Genomic DNA, 19,522 nt, shown 5'->3' on the forward strand with positions numbered 1-19,522 from the left:
AAAAGAAAGTTGTAGAGAATAAAATTTTCAAGAAAAAAGTCCGCAAGAAATACCTTTATCTTCAATAGTTTAGGTCCTAAAGACGTTCAAAGACGCTCAAGTGACGAATACGTGTCATTTTTACCGGTGGTCAAGAGACAAAAAATTAATTTAAACCTAAACGGTTGAAGATAGAGATATGGTCTCGGGGACTTTTTTGTAGGAAATTTAATTCTCTACAACTTTGTTCCCTACACTTTTTTTGTATCTTCAACCGTATTTGCAGCGTTCTCAAAAATAACGAAAACAGTATTTAAACAATTATCAGTTTGCGTTCCGCCCAATATTTTTGAGAACGTTGCGAAAACGGTTAAAGATACAAAAAAAGTGTAAGAAACAAAATTGTAGAGAATAAAATTTGCTACAAAAAAGTCCGGAGACCATATTTCTGTCTTCAACGGTTTAGGCTTAAATTACTAAAGTGTTCCTCTGGCACTGAATCATCAGTAAAAATGTGGCTTGAGCGGCTTTAAACGTCTTTGAGGCCTAAACCATTAAAGATAGAGGTATGGTCTCGGGGACTTTTTACTAGAAAATTTTATTCTCTACGACTTTCATTCTTACATTTTTCTTGTATCTTCAACCGTTTTCGCAGCATTTTGAAAAACATGAAACGGAGAACAGATTTTAAATTAAAAAAAATTTTTCTCAAATTTTTCGTAAAAAATTTAGTCGTTTGTTTTACACAGCTTATTAAGAATGTAAAGCTCCACATTTTTGAATTTTTTCCAAGCAATTAGTACACTGGTGGAATTTAAATTGATTTAAAACGATTTTTCGGGTCCAAAAAATCGAGCAATTTTGTATCTCGTTTCGTCTCCTAGTAATATAAACTTTCAAAAAAGGCATTACATTTCCACTTTCAATGAATGTTCGTATTAAGTAGACCAAATGTGCCAAAACTTCAAATTAGGCACATGGAAGTTTCCAATAATTAACCGTTTTACTTGTTGTAATCCTTTGAAGTTCCAAGTTTTTCAGATTTTTGTGTTCAAAGACCTAATTGTGCTCTTTTAGTGACATAAGCAATACTTTTTGGTTTAACTACCTTTTTATGTAGCCTAATTTCTGAATATTTAGTAACATTAGAAAATCAACGTCTTTTTCAATGCTTTGAATCTCTGGGGCACCAGAAGATAAAATTTTGAAACAAATTTATTCTCATTCAGAAAAAAACAGGCAATAATCTGAAACAAGTAAAAACTTAATTTAATATAAAAAGGAGAAAGAACGGTGCTCTCGTCTTTTGAGTCCCATTTTATAAGACAAAACTAGAAATGTTATTGAATTAAATTCAAAGTTCGTTTTTTTAACTCGAATTCGTCGAAATCCGTCAAAAAATAACAAAAATATTGCAATGTGAATAATTTTTTCGACCAGTGTGCTTAATTTTTTGGCAAAAATCGCGAACTACGTGTTAGTTCTTACGAAATGTCACTTTTTATTAGAGAAATGGACAAGATGAAGGTGTTGATATGGCGCCAATAGCAAAATTCCAAAAGGAGTAAAAATGTAAAAATCGGGGTCGTGAAAAATCACATTCATACAGGTGTGTACCCACTATCAGAGTGAGGACCTGTGGTGGGGAAATGGCCGAGAAGTGTAAGCTGGTACGGCATGGCACCAAGTCAACCCAGGTTGCGAAGGACATTGCGGCCTCACTCATACACACACAAAGCCCATCTATCTAATATTAGATTATACCGACTTGATGTTTCATTGTTGTTGGTGCGAGAAAAATATTATTTGCATCGATGCAAAATTGAAATTAATTTTATTTCAACTAAATTAGTGGCGTTTATGCCTAAATTAGACTATATTTAGGTTCTTTTGGTAAGACAGACACTTAGTAATTGCACCAATTATTTTTATTAATTGTATGAAGACGGGTTTATCAAAGAAGAAAAGAAGCAAAACTGTTCAACTTTAAGGTCAGAGGCCTGGACTTTTAGTGGGATGCTAAACACCTACAATCTAGTATTATTTATAAATGCATAATAATTAAAAATAATAAAGTAAAATAATAAATTGTTTTTCATACTTTGTAATAGAATAAATGCTCAAATTTTATTACTTTAATCTACAGCAAGTTTTATAAAGTAAGTAACTTTGCACCAATCACGTGTGCGCATTATTCGCGCGAATTAATGTCACGTTCAAAAATAGGATATACAAACATATTATTAAGTTAAAAAACTAGAATTTCATAAAATAAATACTGATAAAATGTTTTTTATCAAGGGTAAAATATGTACATAGATAAAAAAATTATTTATTTTGTTAAAACTTGTATAATTTTTTTAATTTTTTTTTATTTTACCTGAAATTGTCTCGATAACTATTTATTGTAGAACACTGATCTTTTTTGTATATGACAGAAGATTAAATTTTCTATCCAACGTACCAAATAAGTCTGGAGTTATTGGTCAAAAATCGACCAAAATCTCGACAAAAATAAAAAAAATTCAACTTCAAAATTGTCCATTTGCACTCTTGGGTGTTCAAAAGACTTAATAAACCACAAAAACAATATAAAAATGCGAAAAATTGTGTAAAATATATTGAATGAAAACATTGAAATTGTCGGCGGCGGTGGAGGCTTAGCGGCATAAGGTCAAATTCAAATATAATTCAAATAAATGTCAAAAGAGGGCGAACTTTAAAACAAGTATCTACAAAAGTGAAAATAGTGTAAAAGTTAATAGTAATATAATTAAACAAAAGGTAAGTTAAAAGTAAAATAAATGAAAGGTAAGTTTTGCATTAAAAATTAAGTAAATTTTTTTTTATTAATTTTTTTAATTAATTTAGTACATACGTGTACTAGTGAAATAGATATAAGTAAACAAAATAAAATATAATAAAGTAAAAGTAGCATGAAATGTATACAGGGTGTTAAAAAAAGAAATATTTCAAGAGGTAGTAGTACGGACCAAAACAAACAAACAAAATCTTAATAAACAAAGACAAAAATCGACCAAAATCTCAACAAAAATTAAAAAATATTTCAATCTTCAAATTGTTCCATATAACATTTTTTACATTTCCAGAGGTTTTAAAGACTCAAAAAAGTGCATAAAACGTTATTGGGTCAAGTTTAAAAAATTACGAATATTTTTTTGGACATTCTGTATACTCATATTATTTATTTTGTATGTACTGAATGACATTAACATTGTATTTACAATTTCCATTATTACCAAACTTAATTTAAAGTCACTTCGATCAGAAAAAATGTTCTTTTCCAAAAAGCTTTTAATGTTTGTGACAAAACATATTTATTGGCAACACTGAATTATTAGTAATCTTTCTAATTTGCCTGTCACAATTGCCCATAAAATCCTGACGTTGGAATTTGAGAGTCAAGGTTGCCAAATTAGAATTCTGTATTTGATACCAACTTAACAATAAAAATTACAGTCGTTTACAGTCACATACAAGAAATTTAAGTTTATTTTACACAAATAGCTCCCACAAAAATTTTAATTTGAAGCTTAATTCATTAGAATATTATTTGGGGTATTTCCCTAACAAGAAATTCATTACGCTGGTATTTCTTTTAATTAACAAACACCTGTGATCCCCATTTTTCACCACGAAAAATACGCATTATTTACCAACATTAGAAAAAAAAACAATAAACTCATATTAATTGCAGGAGCAAATAAAAATGTTAGATTGTTTGTGAAGCTTTTAAGAGACAGTTATTATTTACTTTATTGATATAAGTACTTGTAAACGAGAGAGACTTGAATTCTTTCTAGAAATTTGCTGTTTCATTATATGTCATTATAATAATTACACAAAAAATGTGATTAAGCAGTTTTGATCTTCAAAAAATTCAATCCAGGGACAGCGAACCAAACCGAGGCTTATTATTTCTTAAAAAAAGATAATTATGTGCTTTAAAAATTAAAGAAGAAACCGTTACTATTTCATTTTGTTTAAAACAATTTCTTGCTTTTAACACAATCTGATACTGTTATGTGCTCAAAATCGCCACCAATTATCAGTCATTTAGTTCTTATCTTTATTCAAAGCTACTGATTTACATTATTCGTTGAATATTCATTACGTCTATTCATTTCCGTCATTATTTGGTAGCAATATTCTTAATTGAAAATTGTTTCGCCTGACTACAGCCACGGCAATTTCCATTTTTACCAACTTTGATATTTTAATAAATACAAAAAAAAAAAATAATGAAACGAAAAAAGTGTTTTGTGTTTTTTTGATTGCACTCATTTTTAAAAAAAATTATACAAAATGTGTCAGAACTTGGGCCACAGAGAAAAATTTCAAGTGAGATAAGATACCAGGAACATGGAAATTTTTTTAAAAAAACTCTGTCAAAAAATTTTGACATTTATTTTTTGACATTTTACTTTTTTATGTCAAGTACAAAAATTCTAATAGCCTATGGCAAAAAAACTTGGAAAAATTTTTTTTCCAACAGAAATAAATAGAGTCAAAGTGCTAAATTTAAACTCTCATAACTTCGAAATTTTCAAACATAGATAGAGTTTTTTTTAACATTTTTTCCATGTTCCTGGTATTTTACCTGGGGCGCGAGTTCTGAAGCACCTTGTATACATGTGTATTTAGTTTTTCACACTCAGGAAATTCCAAACGTTTAAGTACATATTTACATTTTTGATAATTTTGTGGCTAGAATCATTTAGTTTGTTTTAATTTATTAACAAATTGTTTTTAGACGATTCTTTGTGCGTTTTGCTTGCTAATCTTTTCTTTTAGTAATTTTATAAGTTTTTTAAGCAAAGAATCCTTTGTTACATAACTATTTTTACTGACAAACAAAATAATCAGAATAACAAGAGTTTTATTATAGATTTTTTGCAAAAGCTATTACTACTATAATTTTAAACATATTTTATTATAGCTTCAAGTTTTAAAATTTGAACAAGTATGGTAATGATTTATTGCATCACAGGGCAATCCAGAAGTTAAAATTAGAAACGATTAAAAGTGCATTTACTTCCTAGAACTGATAGAATTCTGTCGAAATCAGAATAACCATTGTCTTTGAAATAAAATGCTTCATTCGGGAGTATTTCTTGATTTCGTAACGGTTGCAGTTCTACAATTAAGTTTCTCTAAATGAACAATGGCCAATATAAGTGCTACCTTAGTGGTTAAACAGAAATGATTTAATTTTTTAATTGGAAAATCGTCGCTTGGTAAAATTAACTTAATAGTGGACTATAAATAATTATTAATTTATTAATTTATTGGAAAAAAAGACTTTTTTTCTTCTACTTATTCACGCAAGCTTTTCTCACAATTAACGAGGATTTACATTCATTTCGTAAAATTAAAATTTCATGTGGAATGCAGTTGTAGTGGAAATATTGCTGTGTCAGATGTGTCAGTTGTTGCAAACTGTCACCTCAACATTTATTTAATTCGATTCCTAAAACACAAACTCATTTTCGACTTTTCAATAAATGCAAATGCAGGATTTTTCAACGCAGCGAAAGTAAAAAATTTTCGTGGATTCTTTGAAACGAAATACTTTTTTTTAAAACCTACATACAGTTATAATATACAGGGTTATTCATAAATATGATGCAATATTTGTACCTTAAAAATGACCTATAAAATGTTGTTAATTTATTCCAAATTTTATAATATTTGGTCAAATGGTTCCAAAGTTATTACAAAAAAAAAATTTCCATACCCACATTCCGAGGGCTGTAAAATTCTTATCAATAGAGATCGGACACGAGTTATTATTATTTTATAGTTCATTTTTGAGGTTCAAACATTGCTTCATATTTAAGAAAAACGCTAAATAATTTTTTTCAACATAAATTTATAATTTGAAACTGAAATAAAAAAAGTTGGAAAACTTTATAATTATTAAAATGGCAAATTACAAAATTAATTAACAATTTTTTAGTCAACTACAACTCAAGATGCGTAATCATAAAAATTTTGTTATGATTTACTTTAATTAAGGTGTTAATTAAGCCTGAAAGGCGGTTTTTATTAGTTTTTTAATTATATTGGCTTGAAGGTGATAAAAGCTACAGACTGGAAAATCAACATAATAACCAACAAGGTTTATAAAATTTGTATGTTTGTTAAAAAGCTGGCATACAGTAACGTCTATGAATGTATACGTAACTATGTAATGAAGCTTCTAATTATTATTGTTTGCAGAACATTTCCGGGAACACACAAAACAGTAATTGCAAATATTGCAATGCTAAAAATTAAGTATTTGTACAAAAAATGAAAGTCATTTTTTACCCTCATTACAAAAAATGTAATAACAAATTTTGCACAAAAGTGCCTCTAAAACCGCTGTTACAAAAAAAATAAGATAAGTTTCACAGACTGGAATTATTCTAGAATGGTTATTTCATTAAACCAGGCGTGAAGCAGGAAACGACCATAAGTGACTAGAAACTCGAAATATGTAAAGAATTGTTTTTTCATATTTATTTAAAAATTTAATCTAATTATGAGATACGTTGGAATTCTATTTAAGTAAAGTTTCCGTTACTAACCTTATAATAGCTTTGATTGGTTGATAGCAGCTGGTAGTAGTTTAATAGCTTCATTAGCTTCTACATCACACCACCCATGGGATTTTTATTATTCTTTCGCAAACATGTTTGCTAATGTATTTTTTACTGGCTTATTTTAGTCATTTTTTGAGATGTTTCCAGCTTCATCGCTCATTGAAGTCTCCTATTTTCTTGAGCCAAATCCAATTTTTTTATGCAATTTAGCAAAAATATAATTTTTGAAATTATGTAGCATGTAGCAAGGGGACGTAGTACGAAACAATTGGTAAAAGTCGGCCGCATTACAAAAAATTCTTGGGGATACAAATTATTTAGAATCATGAAATATATCTTATTAAACAGTAAAATGTGATAAAATAATAATAATGGATAACGAACTAAAAAAAAACTGCACCTCCTAAATTATTGTCGTTATTAGGATGTTTTCCAAATAATAAGGATAAGGAAAGTCGTGTGATGTTCACACCAGATTTTTTAAGTAGTTTTAAAACATAATGTTTAGATTTACATACAAATATTATATGCAGACTAGGAAAGCTCTCGTAACCGTGTTTATAACCCAAATGTCGCATAAGTTACCCAACAATCTCTATTCATTTCTTGCACATTCAAGAGTCTGAATAAAAATTATTGCAGAATAGTTGCCAGAAATTTTCATTTGCATACAATAATTTGCATTAATAATACGAATCGCTGTTATAATTTACCGCATTGGAGAGTTTTCCACCAGATAATTCAAATACACTGTTTTTGTTACGGATTATTTGTAAAAATTTTGTGAAAAATTTGTTTCGCTACTTTTGAAATGTTTTGATTTTACCGAAATGTTGAAGCTAGACAAAAATTATGTCTTTAAAAATAATATTTGCTTAAAGTTGAATAATTAATAAAATAATATAAATATTTAATTTGGTAATTTTTTTGAATCAAGTTTTACAGTTTTGATATTTTTTTAGTTTTTCATGTACCTACTTGGTACTCCTTAAAACTTTGTACAGGTAATACATATAAATATTCGATTTTTTAAAAATTGCAATTATTTCTTTTTTATTAGACATACAGGCTGTTCCAGAACTCACGCTCCAGAGAAAAATAATGTTAAAAAAATCTTATCTACCAAAAAATTTTAACAATTATTTTTTGACATATGACCGATATGTTTAGTACTCAGTTAAGGAACAACTACAACTTTTTTGTTTCGTCTTTTAATAGTCTATAGCAAAAAAATTGTAAAATTATTTTTCCAACAAAAACAAATAGAGTCAAAGTACAAAATTTAAACTCTCACTTCGAAATTTTTATTTAGAATTTTTTAGTTAGAATTTTTTTAACTGCTATCTTAACTTACTTGGCATGGTTTTCTGGAGTGCGAATTTGGAAACAGCCTGTATTTATTGCTACATAAAGAGCTACATTCGAGCCTTTGAACATCAAAAATATAGAGGACATAATCTATTCGAAGGTTTTTTAAAGTTGCAAAAAAAAATGTTCTTTCAGTTAAAATTCAGTGACCTATTTCTGATAAGTGATAATTCTGTATAATGTTTTAGTTCACACTTCAATCATGTAGATGAGTTGTAAAAAAACACTCTATTTTTTGTTTAGCTTTATTTTTGGATGCTACAGTATGGATCAATAGATAGTTGTTTTTTATTTGCTCGGAATAATCAGCATAGAACCGCGAACTTTATTCATTTAACCGACTTTGTAGCTCTACTAACCACGAAAATCGCAATGTCAGTGAGTTAGGTATAAATGATAAATGTATAATACGTGACTAGAGACAGTTTGGGAGCCCTGAAATCATATTTTTTGGGGTAGTAATAAAGCGATCAGTAAATAATTCAATTTTGATCAGTATAAAATGATAAAATTTTTGCACAGTAAAAAATTAAAAATGATCAGTATAATATAATATTTTGCACAAAAATAATAAATGCTAAGTAAAGCACGCACAGTATTTTAGTGTAATTTGTTCAGTAAAAAATCCAATTTGCACAGTAAAAATAATAAACGCTCAGTAACTTTAATCAAAATTAGTAAAACAACATAAAATTTTAAGAATTTTTAGTCTTGGTTACATAACAATGTATGGCCCCTGCGCAAGAATGGTATTTATTATTGGTACTTATTTTTATATTACTCAATATTTATTATTATTGGAGGGTGGTATACGTATTATCAAGGGCCCCTGCGCAAGAATGATTTTAGTAAGAGGTGGAAACTGCGCACAAATGGTAATCAGTCTAATCAGCGTACGCCACTCTTTGCACTGCTGTGCTCCTGATACCACAATTTTGTTTTTAAACGCTATGCGATATTCCCATTTTGCTCGGAAACATTTTGTTCGTAAAATGTGTGTATTTATTATTTTTACCATGCATTTATTATTTTTACTGTGCAATTATTATTTTTACTGTGCATTTATTATTTTTACTATGTATTTATTATGTTACAGTGCATTTATTATTTTACTGTGCATTTATTTTTTTTACTGTGCATTTATTATTTTTACTAGGCATTTATTATTTTTAGTATGCATTTATTAATTTTTACTGATCAAAAATACTCTTGAATGCAAAATTTTCCACAAAATGGAAAAACATGGAAGAACTTGATAGAAGTTTGGAAGATGCCTGACAATTATAAAATTGTGAATTGTGAGAAAGACAACGTCAAAAAAATGGATTTATTAACATTTATTACATTATTAAAAAAACAATTTGCGTTTATTTTGCACTCAAGTGTACTTATCGCTTGAATAATATACTGTGCATTTTATAATTGTATTTTCTCCAAATCACACTTTTGTAAAAACATTCACTCAGAAATGAACTCAATTTTTTAATAAAAAAAAATAGGTATATGAATATTCATTTCAAAAATCAACGTTTGACATACACAGCTAAAATTTTTCATAGTTTTTCTTGGAAATATTAAACAGTGCAAAATATAATAAAACACAATCAAATAACCGTTCTAGAAGTCATTTGTGGCATCTATGTGCAACACTATTCCTTTTATAAACTAGAACTAGTGTCAAAAGTCAGTATTACGAAACTTGTTTTCTCATATCAATTTAACAAATGCCCATCTTGAGAATTATAATCGATTTTAACAATAATGTATTCACTAAAAGGAACTAAAAATCAATTAGGAAATTTTAAAATATTGATGCTTTCACCTTAAAATATCAAATTTCTCGATGAATTCTTCCACAAACAATGGCTTTTATTTGATCTATACTGTAGACCATCGGGTTTGTGAATTACTCCTAATTAGCCCTTAATCTATATCCCTTGTAAACTACATTCTCCGTTTCTGATTTAGAGCAAATTAAGCAAATTTTTCAATGATAATTTGTTATTACGTAAGATCAAAAAGCAAAATGTAACTAATAATTATTCTTCTTCTTGGATCTTCTTGGTTTTTGTTCAACTAATAATTAGTTCAATTTTTTCGTAACGTTTGATCTTGGTGACAAACAGGAACCAAAAAAAAAAACAAATAAATTACTGGCTGACAATAATAATATGATCAAAGTTTTTTTGCCTTTAATGAGAAAATATTTTTCATAAAGCCCCCTGAAGAAGGAAAGTACCTAATGAGTTAATTTTTTTAGTATCACTTCCCATAACAACTGTAATTATAGAAAGAAATTAAACAATGCGGTTTTTAAGTAATTATTACCAATTATCAAATATTTTTATTACTGTTTGTTCGAGTTGGGAGTTAAAATAAATGTTGTTGAATTAAATCACGATTCGGCATCAAAAATGTAATAAAATGTAACCATTGTGGAAATTGCAACAAAAAAGGAATTTTATCGGTGGAAAAATTTAGAATGCGCAAGAATGGTTTTAGAAAGGCCTGGAAACTGCGCATAAATGGTACTCAATTTTTGAACGCTTTGCGATATTCCGATTTTGCTCGGAAACATTTTGTTTGTAAAAATATGAATATTAAATTAATTAGTTTTACTAGACATTTATTCATTGCCTTTACTGTGCATTTATTATTTTTCTGTGCATTTATTATTTTATTGCGCATTTATTATCTTTACTGTGCATTTAGTATTTTTACTGTGCATTTATTATTTTACTGTGCATTTATTGTTTTTATTGTGCATTTATTATTTTACTGTGCACTTATTATTTTACTGTGCATTTATTACTTTTACTGTGCATTTATTATTCTTATTGTCCATTTATTATTTTTACTGTGCATTTATTATTTTACTGTGCATTTGTTATTTATTGTGCGTTTATTACTTTACTGTGCATTTATTATTTTTACAGTGCGTTTGATTTGTTTCCATTTTTTTAAGTTTAATCCTACACATGTTGTTCACTCTGTATGTGCGAATAATTTTGTCGCATGTAAGACACTCACCCCTTCGTCGCTCGTGCATTCACGCCGAAAAAATATCATTGATTCTGAAAAAAGTTGACACCTGTTCCTCACTGTTGCCAACTTAGTTTGCGAATCCAGGCCACATTGATCGCAAGAGTTCTAATTGTCATCAATAGGCACTGATTGTTGAAAACCTAACGAAGTGTATCAAAGGTATAAAGGTGAAATTTGAAGAATCGTCTGTGGTTGTTGTCGCTGAAGCCTCAGCATCTCTTGTAGCATAACAAGTTCAACCTTGGAATTATACAATTCGAGAGAAGAGTATTCGGTGTTACCTGGTACAGGGCAGGCGCTACGGAATTGCAAGCAACACGATGTTCTCAGTCCGCGAGCGGCCGTTGACGGTTAGGTTCGGTGTGGGAGCGAAAGTAGTTAAAAAATACGAAAAATCGACGATTTTCCCAAAAAAAATGTGCATGGTGTACTAAACCCGGAAGCTGTGTTACAATGTTCCAGTTCGGATAAGACCATCCCCAACCCTTGTTATGTTTTGTTTTGTTTGAATATTAATTGTTGAGTGTGTGTTTTGTTGGGTACCATGAGGTGGTTCGGGGGAAACCCGAGTTATTTAAACTACTTGTCAATTTTGGTATTTTGTTGTTGGACTATTTTCCTGGTCATTGCGGATTCCAGACTGGCACCTGGTCCAGGTAGGAATTTTTATTCAACTCCGCTATCCAACCTAGACCCCCACACGACTCTCTTCAGGTTAATAACCCAACGTGAATATATTTTCACGCAATTATTGAGGCAAAAAAGTGCAATTTACAAGTTTCAAATTCGAAAAGTTGCCACGTTTTAAACAACTGTTAATGCATTTAACAGTTATTCGTCCATGTAATGAAAATTTATCGTCCTTTTGGAGGAAATGTGGATCACGATATTGTTTATGTCCTCATTCTTAATGCTTACGTGGTGAATTCGTTTCGCAATTTCTAAATAAATCACTGCAATATTTTAATTTTTGCCATGAGATGAGTTCTTTATTCATTTGTTGGGCCCGTTATTACTAAAGGTGACCGAGAAACCTTATTTTTCCCAACTGTATTGTTCTTAAAATAGAGTGGAAACGGATATCTAAATTACACAAATAATTTAAATATTTCAACAAAAATGTAATTTGTTTGGTATGTGCTCATCATACGCTTCAAACAATAAATGGAAGGGCTTAAAGCTCAGATTCGTTGCGCTTTTTACAGACAAATGATCGTTTAAATTCAATGTCAGGTATTCGTAAATTAATTTTAAAGTGCAACTTGATTGCAAGAGAAACGAAAGAATAATCTTCTCAATTAGGGAAAAGTTCATTACGTTTGAATAGTTTTGAACAGTTGCTACGACTCAAATTCTCATGATAATTATCCATTGTAACAAAATGTTTCCAGTTTTCGAAATTTTTCCACCGATAAAATTCCTTTTTTGTTGCAATTTCCACAATCGTTACAGTTTATTACATTTTGTTGCCGATTAGTGATTTAATTCGAAAACATTCAGTTTTACTCCAAATAAAAATATTTGATAAATGGTAATAATTATTTCAAAACCGCATTGTTTAATTTCTTTCTATAATTAAAGTAATTAAAAAATTCTTCATTGCGCTTTATGAAAAATATTTTCTCATTAAAGGCAAAAAACATATTATTATTATTATTATTGTTACAGCTAGTAATTTATTTGTTTTTTTTTGGTTCCTGTTTGTTACCAAGGTCAACTGTTACGAAAAAATTAAACTAATTGTTAGTTACATTTTGCTTTTTGATCCTACGTAATAACAAATTATCATTGAAAAATTTGCTTAATTTGCTCTAAATCAGAAACGGAGAATGTGGTTTACAAGGGATATAGATTAAGGGCTAATTAGGCGTAATTCACAAACCCGATGGTCGACAGTATAGATCAAATAAAAGCCATTGTTTGTGGAAACAATAATGTGTTTGTACCAAGAATTCATCGAGAAATTTGATATTTTAAGGTGAAACCATCAATATTTTAAAATTTCCTCATTGATTTTTAGTCCCTTTTAGTGAATACATTATTGTTAAAATCGATTATAATTCTCAAGATGGGCATTTGTTAAATTGATATGAGAAAACAAGTTTCGTAATATTGACTTTTGACACTAGTTCTAGTTTATAAAAGGAATAGTGTTGCACATAAATGCCATAAATGACTTGTAGAACGGTTATTTGATTGTGTTTTATTATATTTTGCACTGTTTATAACCTTTCCAAGAAAAACTATGGAAAATTTTAGCTGTGTATGTCAAACTTTGATTTTTGAAAATGAATTTTTATATACCTATTTTTTTGTTATTAAAAAAATTAGTTCGTTTCTGAGTGAATGTTTTTACAAAAGTGTGATTTGGAGAAAATACAATTATAAAATGCACAGTATATTATTCAAGCGATAAGTGCACTTGAGTGCAAAATAAACGCAAATTGTTTTTTTAATAATGTAATAAATGTTAATAAAACCATTTTTTGACGTTGTCTTTCTCACAATTCACAATTTTATAATTGTCAGGCATCTTCCAAACTTCTATCAAGTTCTTCCATGTTTTTTCATTTCGTTTTTAACACTGACTATGACATTATACTGGCAAGACCACCAAATAATACATTTGTTTTGATAGTTTTCTAACCTTTTTGGGAACAACCTTTTTCACACTATGTAAATCTCTGAACAGTTTGACAATTTGCGTTTTTTTGCATTCAAGAGTATTTTTGATCAGTAAAAATTAATAAATGCACACTAAAAATAACAAATGCAGAGTAAAAATAATAAGTGCATACTAAAAATAATAAATGCATAGTAAAAATAATAAATGCACAGTAAAAAAAATAAATGCACAGTAAAATAATAAATGCAGTGTAACATAATAAATACATAGTAAAAATAATAAATGCACAGTAAAAATAATAAATGCATGGTAAAAATAATAAATTCACACATTTTACGAACAAAATGTTTCCGAGCAAAATGGGAATATCGCATAGCGTTTAAAAACAAAATTGTGGTATCAGGAGCACAGCAGTGCAAAGAGTGGCGTACGCTGATTAGACTGATTACCATTTGTGCGCAGTTTCCAGCTCTTACTAAAATCATTCTTGCGCAGGGGCCCTTGATAATACGTATACCACCCTCCAATAATAATAAATATTGAGTAATATAAAAATAAGTACCAATAATAAATACCATTCTTGCGCAGGGGCCATACATTGTTATGTAACCAAGACTGAAAATTCTTTAAATTTTATGTTGTTTTACTAATTTTGATTAAAGTTACTGAGCGTTTATTATTTTTACTGTGTAAATTGGATTTTTTTACTGAACAAATTACACTAAAATACTGTGCGTGCTTTACTTAGCATTTATTATTTTTGGGCAAAATGTTATATTATACTGATCATTTTTAATTTTTTACTGTGCAAAAATTTTATCATTTTATACTGATCAAAATTTTTTGGGAACAACATTTTTCACACTATGTAAATCTCTGAAAATTTTGACAATTTTCTTTTTAACAATTTGCGTTTTTTTTGCACTCAAGAGTATTTTTGATCAGTAAAAATTAATAAATGCACAGTAAAAATTATAAATGCATAGTAAAAATAATAAATGCACAGTAAAATAATAAATGCACAGTAAAAATAATAAATGAATAATAAACAATAAATTCAAATATTTTACAAACAAAATGTTTCCAAGCAAAATGGGAATATCGCAAAGCGCTTAAAAACAAAATTGTGGTATCGTTTTATTTTGAACTCAACTACCAGATTTTCTTGGTCAAAGTGAAATATAAACAGTAGATAAAAATTACTTTATTTCACTAGACGATAAAAGACTACTTTATCTACTGAAATTAGTTGATAAAAGCACCCACATTGAGTACAAAATAAAAGTAATAAATGCACAGTAAAAATAAGAAATGCACCGTAAAATAATAAATGCACAGGAAAAATAAGAAATGCCAAATAAAGATTTGGTAAATTTTTAGATTTTGCAAGATAAATGAATTTTTGTATAGAAAACGAAGTAAATATAGCGTAACAAGCTAAATTAATATCAGTTAGAATCTAATTTGGTAAATTTTCAGCCATTTTTAGGAATTTTTTTGAAAATTGTTTTATTATTTCAAAAACGTGCTTAAGCACTCTAAAAATGCAAAAATAACAATAATTTTGACCAGATTTGTTAAATTTTCGGCTCATTTTTTATGAAATTTTGCTTTTACTTGAAAAACATGCCAAAACACTTGATAAAGGTAAAAATAATGACTTGACTTGGTGGTTTTTTTTTGGTTTGTTTTAACAAACATTTGCAAAAAATTGAGATTTTAGTTCAAAAACGTGTTTAACGACTAAATTTTCTGTTTCTTGTTTCATTTTTTGACAAAATTTTACTTAAAAACGAATGAAACAAATAAAATAATATTAATTGTGATTTATTTTTGTAATTTTTAGGCATGCTTTGCCATGATTTCGAAAATAAATGAATTTCTGGTTCGTAAACGAAGTAAATAGATTGAAACAAGCCAAAATAATATCAATTAGAATCTAGTTTGGTACATTTTTAGTTAGTTTTAGCAAAATTTATTTCAAAAAGGTGCTCAAACGCTCTAAAAATTAGAAAAATAAAACTCATTTTGGCCAGATTTGATTATTAATTTAATTAATATTTGCACATTTACAAACAATACTTCCGAGCAAAATTGGAATATCGCAAAGCGTTCAAAAACAAAATTGTGGTATCACGAGCACAGTAGTGCAAAGAATGGCGTACGCTGATTAGACTGATTATCATTTGTGCGCAGTTTCCAGCTCTTGCTAAAATCATTCTTGCGCAGGGACCCTTGCAAATACATATACCACCCTCCAATAATAATAAATATATAGTAAAAATATTAAAGGCCCAGTAACAATAATAATAAATGCAAATAAATAATAATAAATCGCAAATCGTTGAAAAACAAACAACAAAATAGGCCAAAAATGTCGTTATTTTTGCCTTATTCAAACATTCAAACAAAAAAATTTTGAAAATTTTCGTTTAAACAAGCTAGAGAAATTACAAAATTAAATCGACATTGGTTCGTTTTTTTTGTTTGTTTCACTCGAGTTACTTCGTTTTTCAACCAGAGGCTCATTTATTTTGTAAAATCTTGTCTAAACACGCCTAAGAATCACAAAAAGAATTGATATTGATGTTATTTTTCTAGTTTTACTGAATTTAAGTGGTCTTTGATATAAATTAAGACAAAAATAAGCAGAAAAACCACAAAATTAGTCGAAAACAAACCAAAAAATCAGCAAATTAAGTCGAAAATTATATAATTTTTGCATTTCTCAAGCTAAAAACGCAATTATTTCGCAAATTTTGTTCAAAACAAGCCTAAAAAACACAAAATTAGGCTGAACGTAATGTCACTTTTGCCTTTTTCGAGAGTTAAGCAGATTTTTACATGAAAATACCGTTTTTTCCCGAGATTTTGCCATATACTGAGTCAAAAATCACTATTTTTTTAAGACAGAAACGCAATTATTTCGCAAAATTTCGCTAAAAACAAGCAAAAAATTTCAACAAGAGGTCAAAAATGTTGCTATTTTTGCCTTTTTCAGGTGTAAAAATAAATAAATGTAAAAATAATAATATAAAAATAAGTACCAATAATAAATAACATTCTTGCGCAGGGGGCACACATTTTTATGTAACCAAGATTAAAAATTCTTTAAATTTTAAAATTAAAATCAAATTTTATTATTATTTTTACTGTGCAAATCCGATTTTTTCTGGTGTGGATGCTATTGATTTTCATTCTTTTTGAAATAAAAATCAGGAATATGTAATGTTGTCTAATGATACACTTTGATAGTTATCCGCCTACATTTTCAATAAAGACATTACAAAGGCACATGATAACAAAACCGTATCACTGCACTAAGTATTTTAATTAGATGTCTCTTAAATGCGAGGGAGAGATTACTGCTCGGCAAAGGCAATTTGAATATCTTTCACATTTGCATGATTCATGGAGAGTATCTCGAATGCTGCAGAAGACTTAATGTTAATTTTATTTGTTAATTTATTTTCTAATTTTATTAAAAATATTTGCAGAGCGACTTTAAGGCGAATATTGGTTGCATAATTGTTTAAATAAATATTGGAAGCAATTTTTTGCTTTGCATGATCTCACTGAAATTCCCTATTGAAACATAATTTTCTGATTTAAAAACTTGTCTCCCCAAATTACTGAGTTTCGAATTTTTCGCTCGAGATATTATAAATCCTTCTTTCTTTGATGAAAAAGTTAAATCTTGCGTATCCTCAAAGGAGTTGTTAGTATATGCAATTCAAAACACGTTCTATCCGCACAAGGGTGACAACTAAACAGATTGACTTATTTTACTATGCATACTATTCTATACAAAGAGGACAGACAAACTTAGAGAGATTAAAGTTATGACATGTTTATTTACACTAATCGGATACAGTTGATTGAAAAAACGGTATTGTTTCACCTACCAGTTAAATCAATTTATCGACTTTCATTGTACCAACATTTAATGATGTTTGAACTATTCCCAAAGATATTTATCAAGGTTAATTCATTTAATGATACTGATAGCTAGACTTGGAACATCAAGTGAATTGCTGCAGATATTGAATTCCTCGACATCGTTGATATATCAGTTACATCTGGCGTATCCCACGACCTAACGATCAACCCTCTCCTAATTCTGAATGCCATAATCCTTAATGAGGACTAATAAGATCAAATTATTTCGCTGCAAACCCATATTTGGCCCTCGCATCGCTTTATACACTTCTTGTTCTCAATACGGTGATTATTTTTCACAAACATAGTTTTTTGCTTTTATTTTATATATTTTTGTTTTTATTTGTATTATACAGTGTGCGCCAGAACTCGCGCCCCAGAGAAAATTTTCAAGTAAGGTGAGGTCCCAGGAACATGAAAAAAAATGTTTAAAAAATTCTATCTGTCAAAATATTTTGACATTTATTTTTTGACATTTGACATTTTATATATCTATTTAAGGATACTGATGATCTTGTATATGTTTTTTACAATTATTTAGTAAAGGGACAAAAATTTTGACACTAAAAGCCACAAATAACATTGAACAGAGTTACAATTTAGGAAACAGCTTTCTTGTTTCCTCTTTTAATAGCCTTGTAAAATTATTTTTCCAACAGAAATAAATAGAATCAAAGTGCAAAGTTTAAACCCTCATAACTTCGAAATTTTTATAGATAAAATTTTTTTAACATTTTTTCCATGTTCCTGGTATCTTACCTTATATGACATTTTTCTCTGGGGCGCGAGTTCTGGCGCACCCTGTATATTGTAAGGGTGTCTCACCGAGATGGTATTTTTTTCTTCACAGTTGTAGAAAAATTCTGGCTATCTTAGTTTTTGGGTTTTTGGGTAAAAAAACAACGTATTTCAAAAAGTAAGCAAAATTAACCAATGGAAGTTTAGCTTAAAAACATTGTAATAAAAAGCTACATTCAGAAAAGCCAAGAAACATACAGGGTGTCCCAGCGAATTGACTTTTAAATAGTAAAATTAAAAAAAATGTATAGGACACTGATAGATACTAATCTAGTGTATCACCTAAAATTATTTTCAACCATACAGTATGTCCCAAAAAGAAGTTACAATACAAACTTGTGTTTTTTTAAATGAAACACCGTATGTTTCTTTGCATTTTTGGATGTAGCTTTTTAAAACAATGTTTTTACGTTAAACTTTTATTAGTCGATTTCGCCTAGTTTTAGAAATAAGACGTTTTTTTGACGAAAACATGCACTTTTAAAAAATTTATTACACAAAAACTAAGACAGCTACAGAAATTTTTGCTTACTTCTGCAAAGAAGAAAGTACAGAATTTAAAGCTGCAGCAATTTTTTTGTGTTTTGCATTTGTAAAGATTAATAAATGAAGAAGTTTGTTAAAAGTTAAATAACTTAAAAAATTTAAATGGAACACTCTATTTTTTATTTTTGCATCTAATAGATTGATAAATTGTCTATCTAAAAAAATAAACTTTTAATGTCTAGAATTGATAAATGAAAAAATAATTAACATTCAATATTAATTATAGCAACAATGCTTATCAATTTCTGAGAATTGATACTATAACAACTTTAGTAATTCCACCACGGATCACTTATCCATTGATTTATCCATAGTTTGTAAAAGTCGTTATAAATACTGAAATTCGAATTATTTTATTGTAAAAATAAAGAATAATGGATTCAGTTTAATACAAATGTGATTATTAAGTGATATTTTTTCCATCTCTTGTGCAACTGTGCACTTTTTGGCTACTGAAACAATAGTAATTATTTTTTTTAGTGTTTAACGTTAAATATCTTTTTAGTTATTGATTATAAACACCTGAAAGTAAATAATTTTAGAAAGAAAATGTAATAATCTTTTAAATGCAAAAACAATAAATAGGGTGTTTCATTTAAATTTTTTAAGTTAT

General features: G+C 28.4%; 1 protein-coding gene across 1 annotated transcript in view; it reads left to right on the forward strand.

Moving 5' to 3' along the window:
- Positions 1–11,311: 11,311 nt before the first annotated feature.
- Positions 11,312–19,522, forward strand: part of LOC123005118 (low-density lipoprotein receptor-related protein 2) — a 110,032-nt gene continuing 101,821 nt past the window's right edge. The window contains exon 1 of the mRNA XM_044398740.1: positions 11,312–11,656. Within this exon, the coding sequence (XP_044254675.1) occupies positions 11,545–11,656 (112 nt within the window). The 5' untranslated portion in view covers positions 11,312–11,544. The remainder of the gene's footprint in view (positions 11,657–19,522) is intronic.

Source organism: Tribolium madens, unplaced genomic scaffold (genome assembly GCF_015345945.1).
Source record: "Tribolium madens isolate multiple individuals breed KSU strain unplaced genomic scaffold, Tmad_KSU_1.1 Scaffold_11;HRSCAF=98;Tcas5.2_LG3b, whole genome shotgun sequence".
Lineage (NCBI taxonomy): Eukaryota > Metazoa > Arthropoda > Insecta > Coleoptera > Tenebrionidae > Tribolium > Tribolium madens.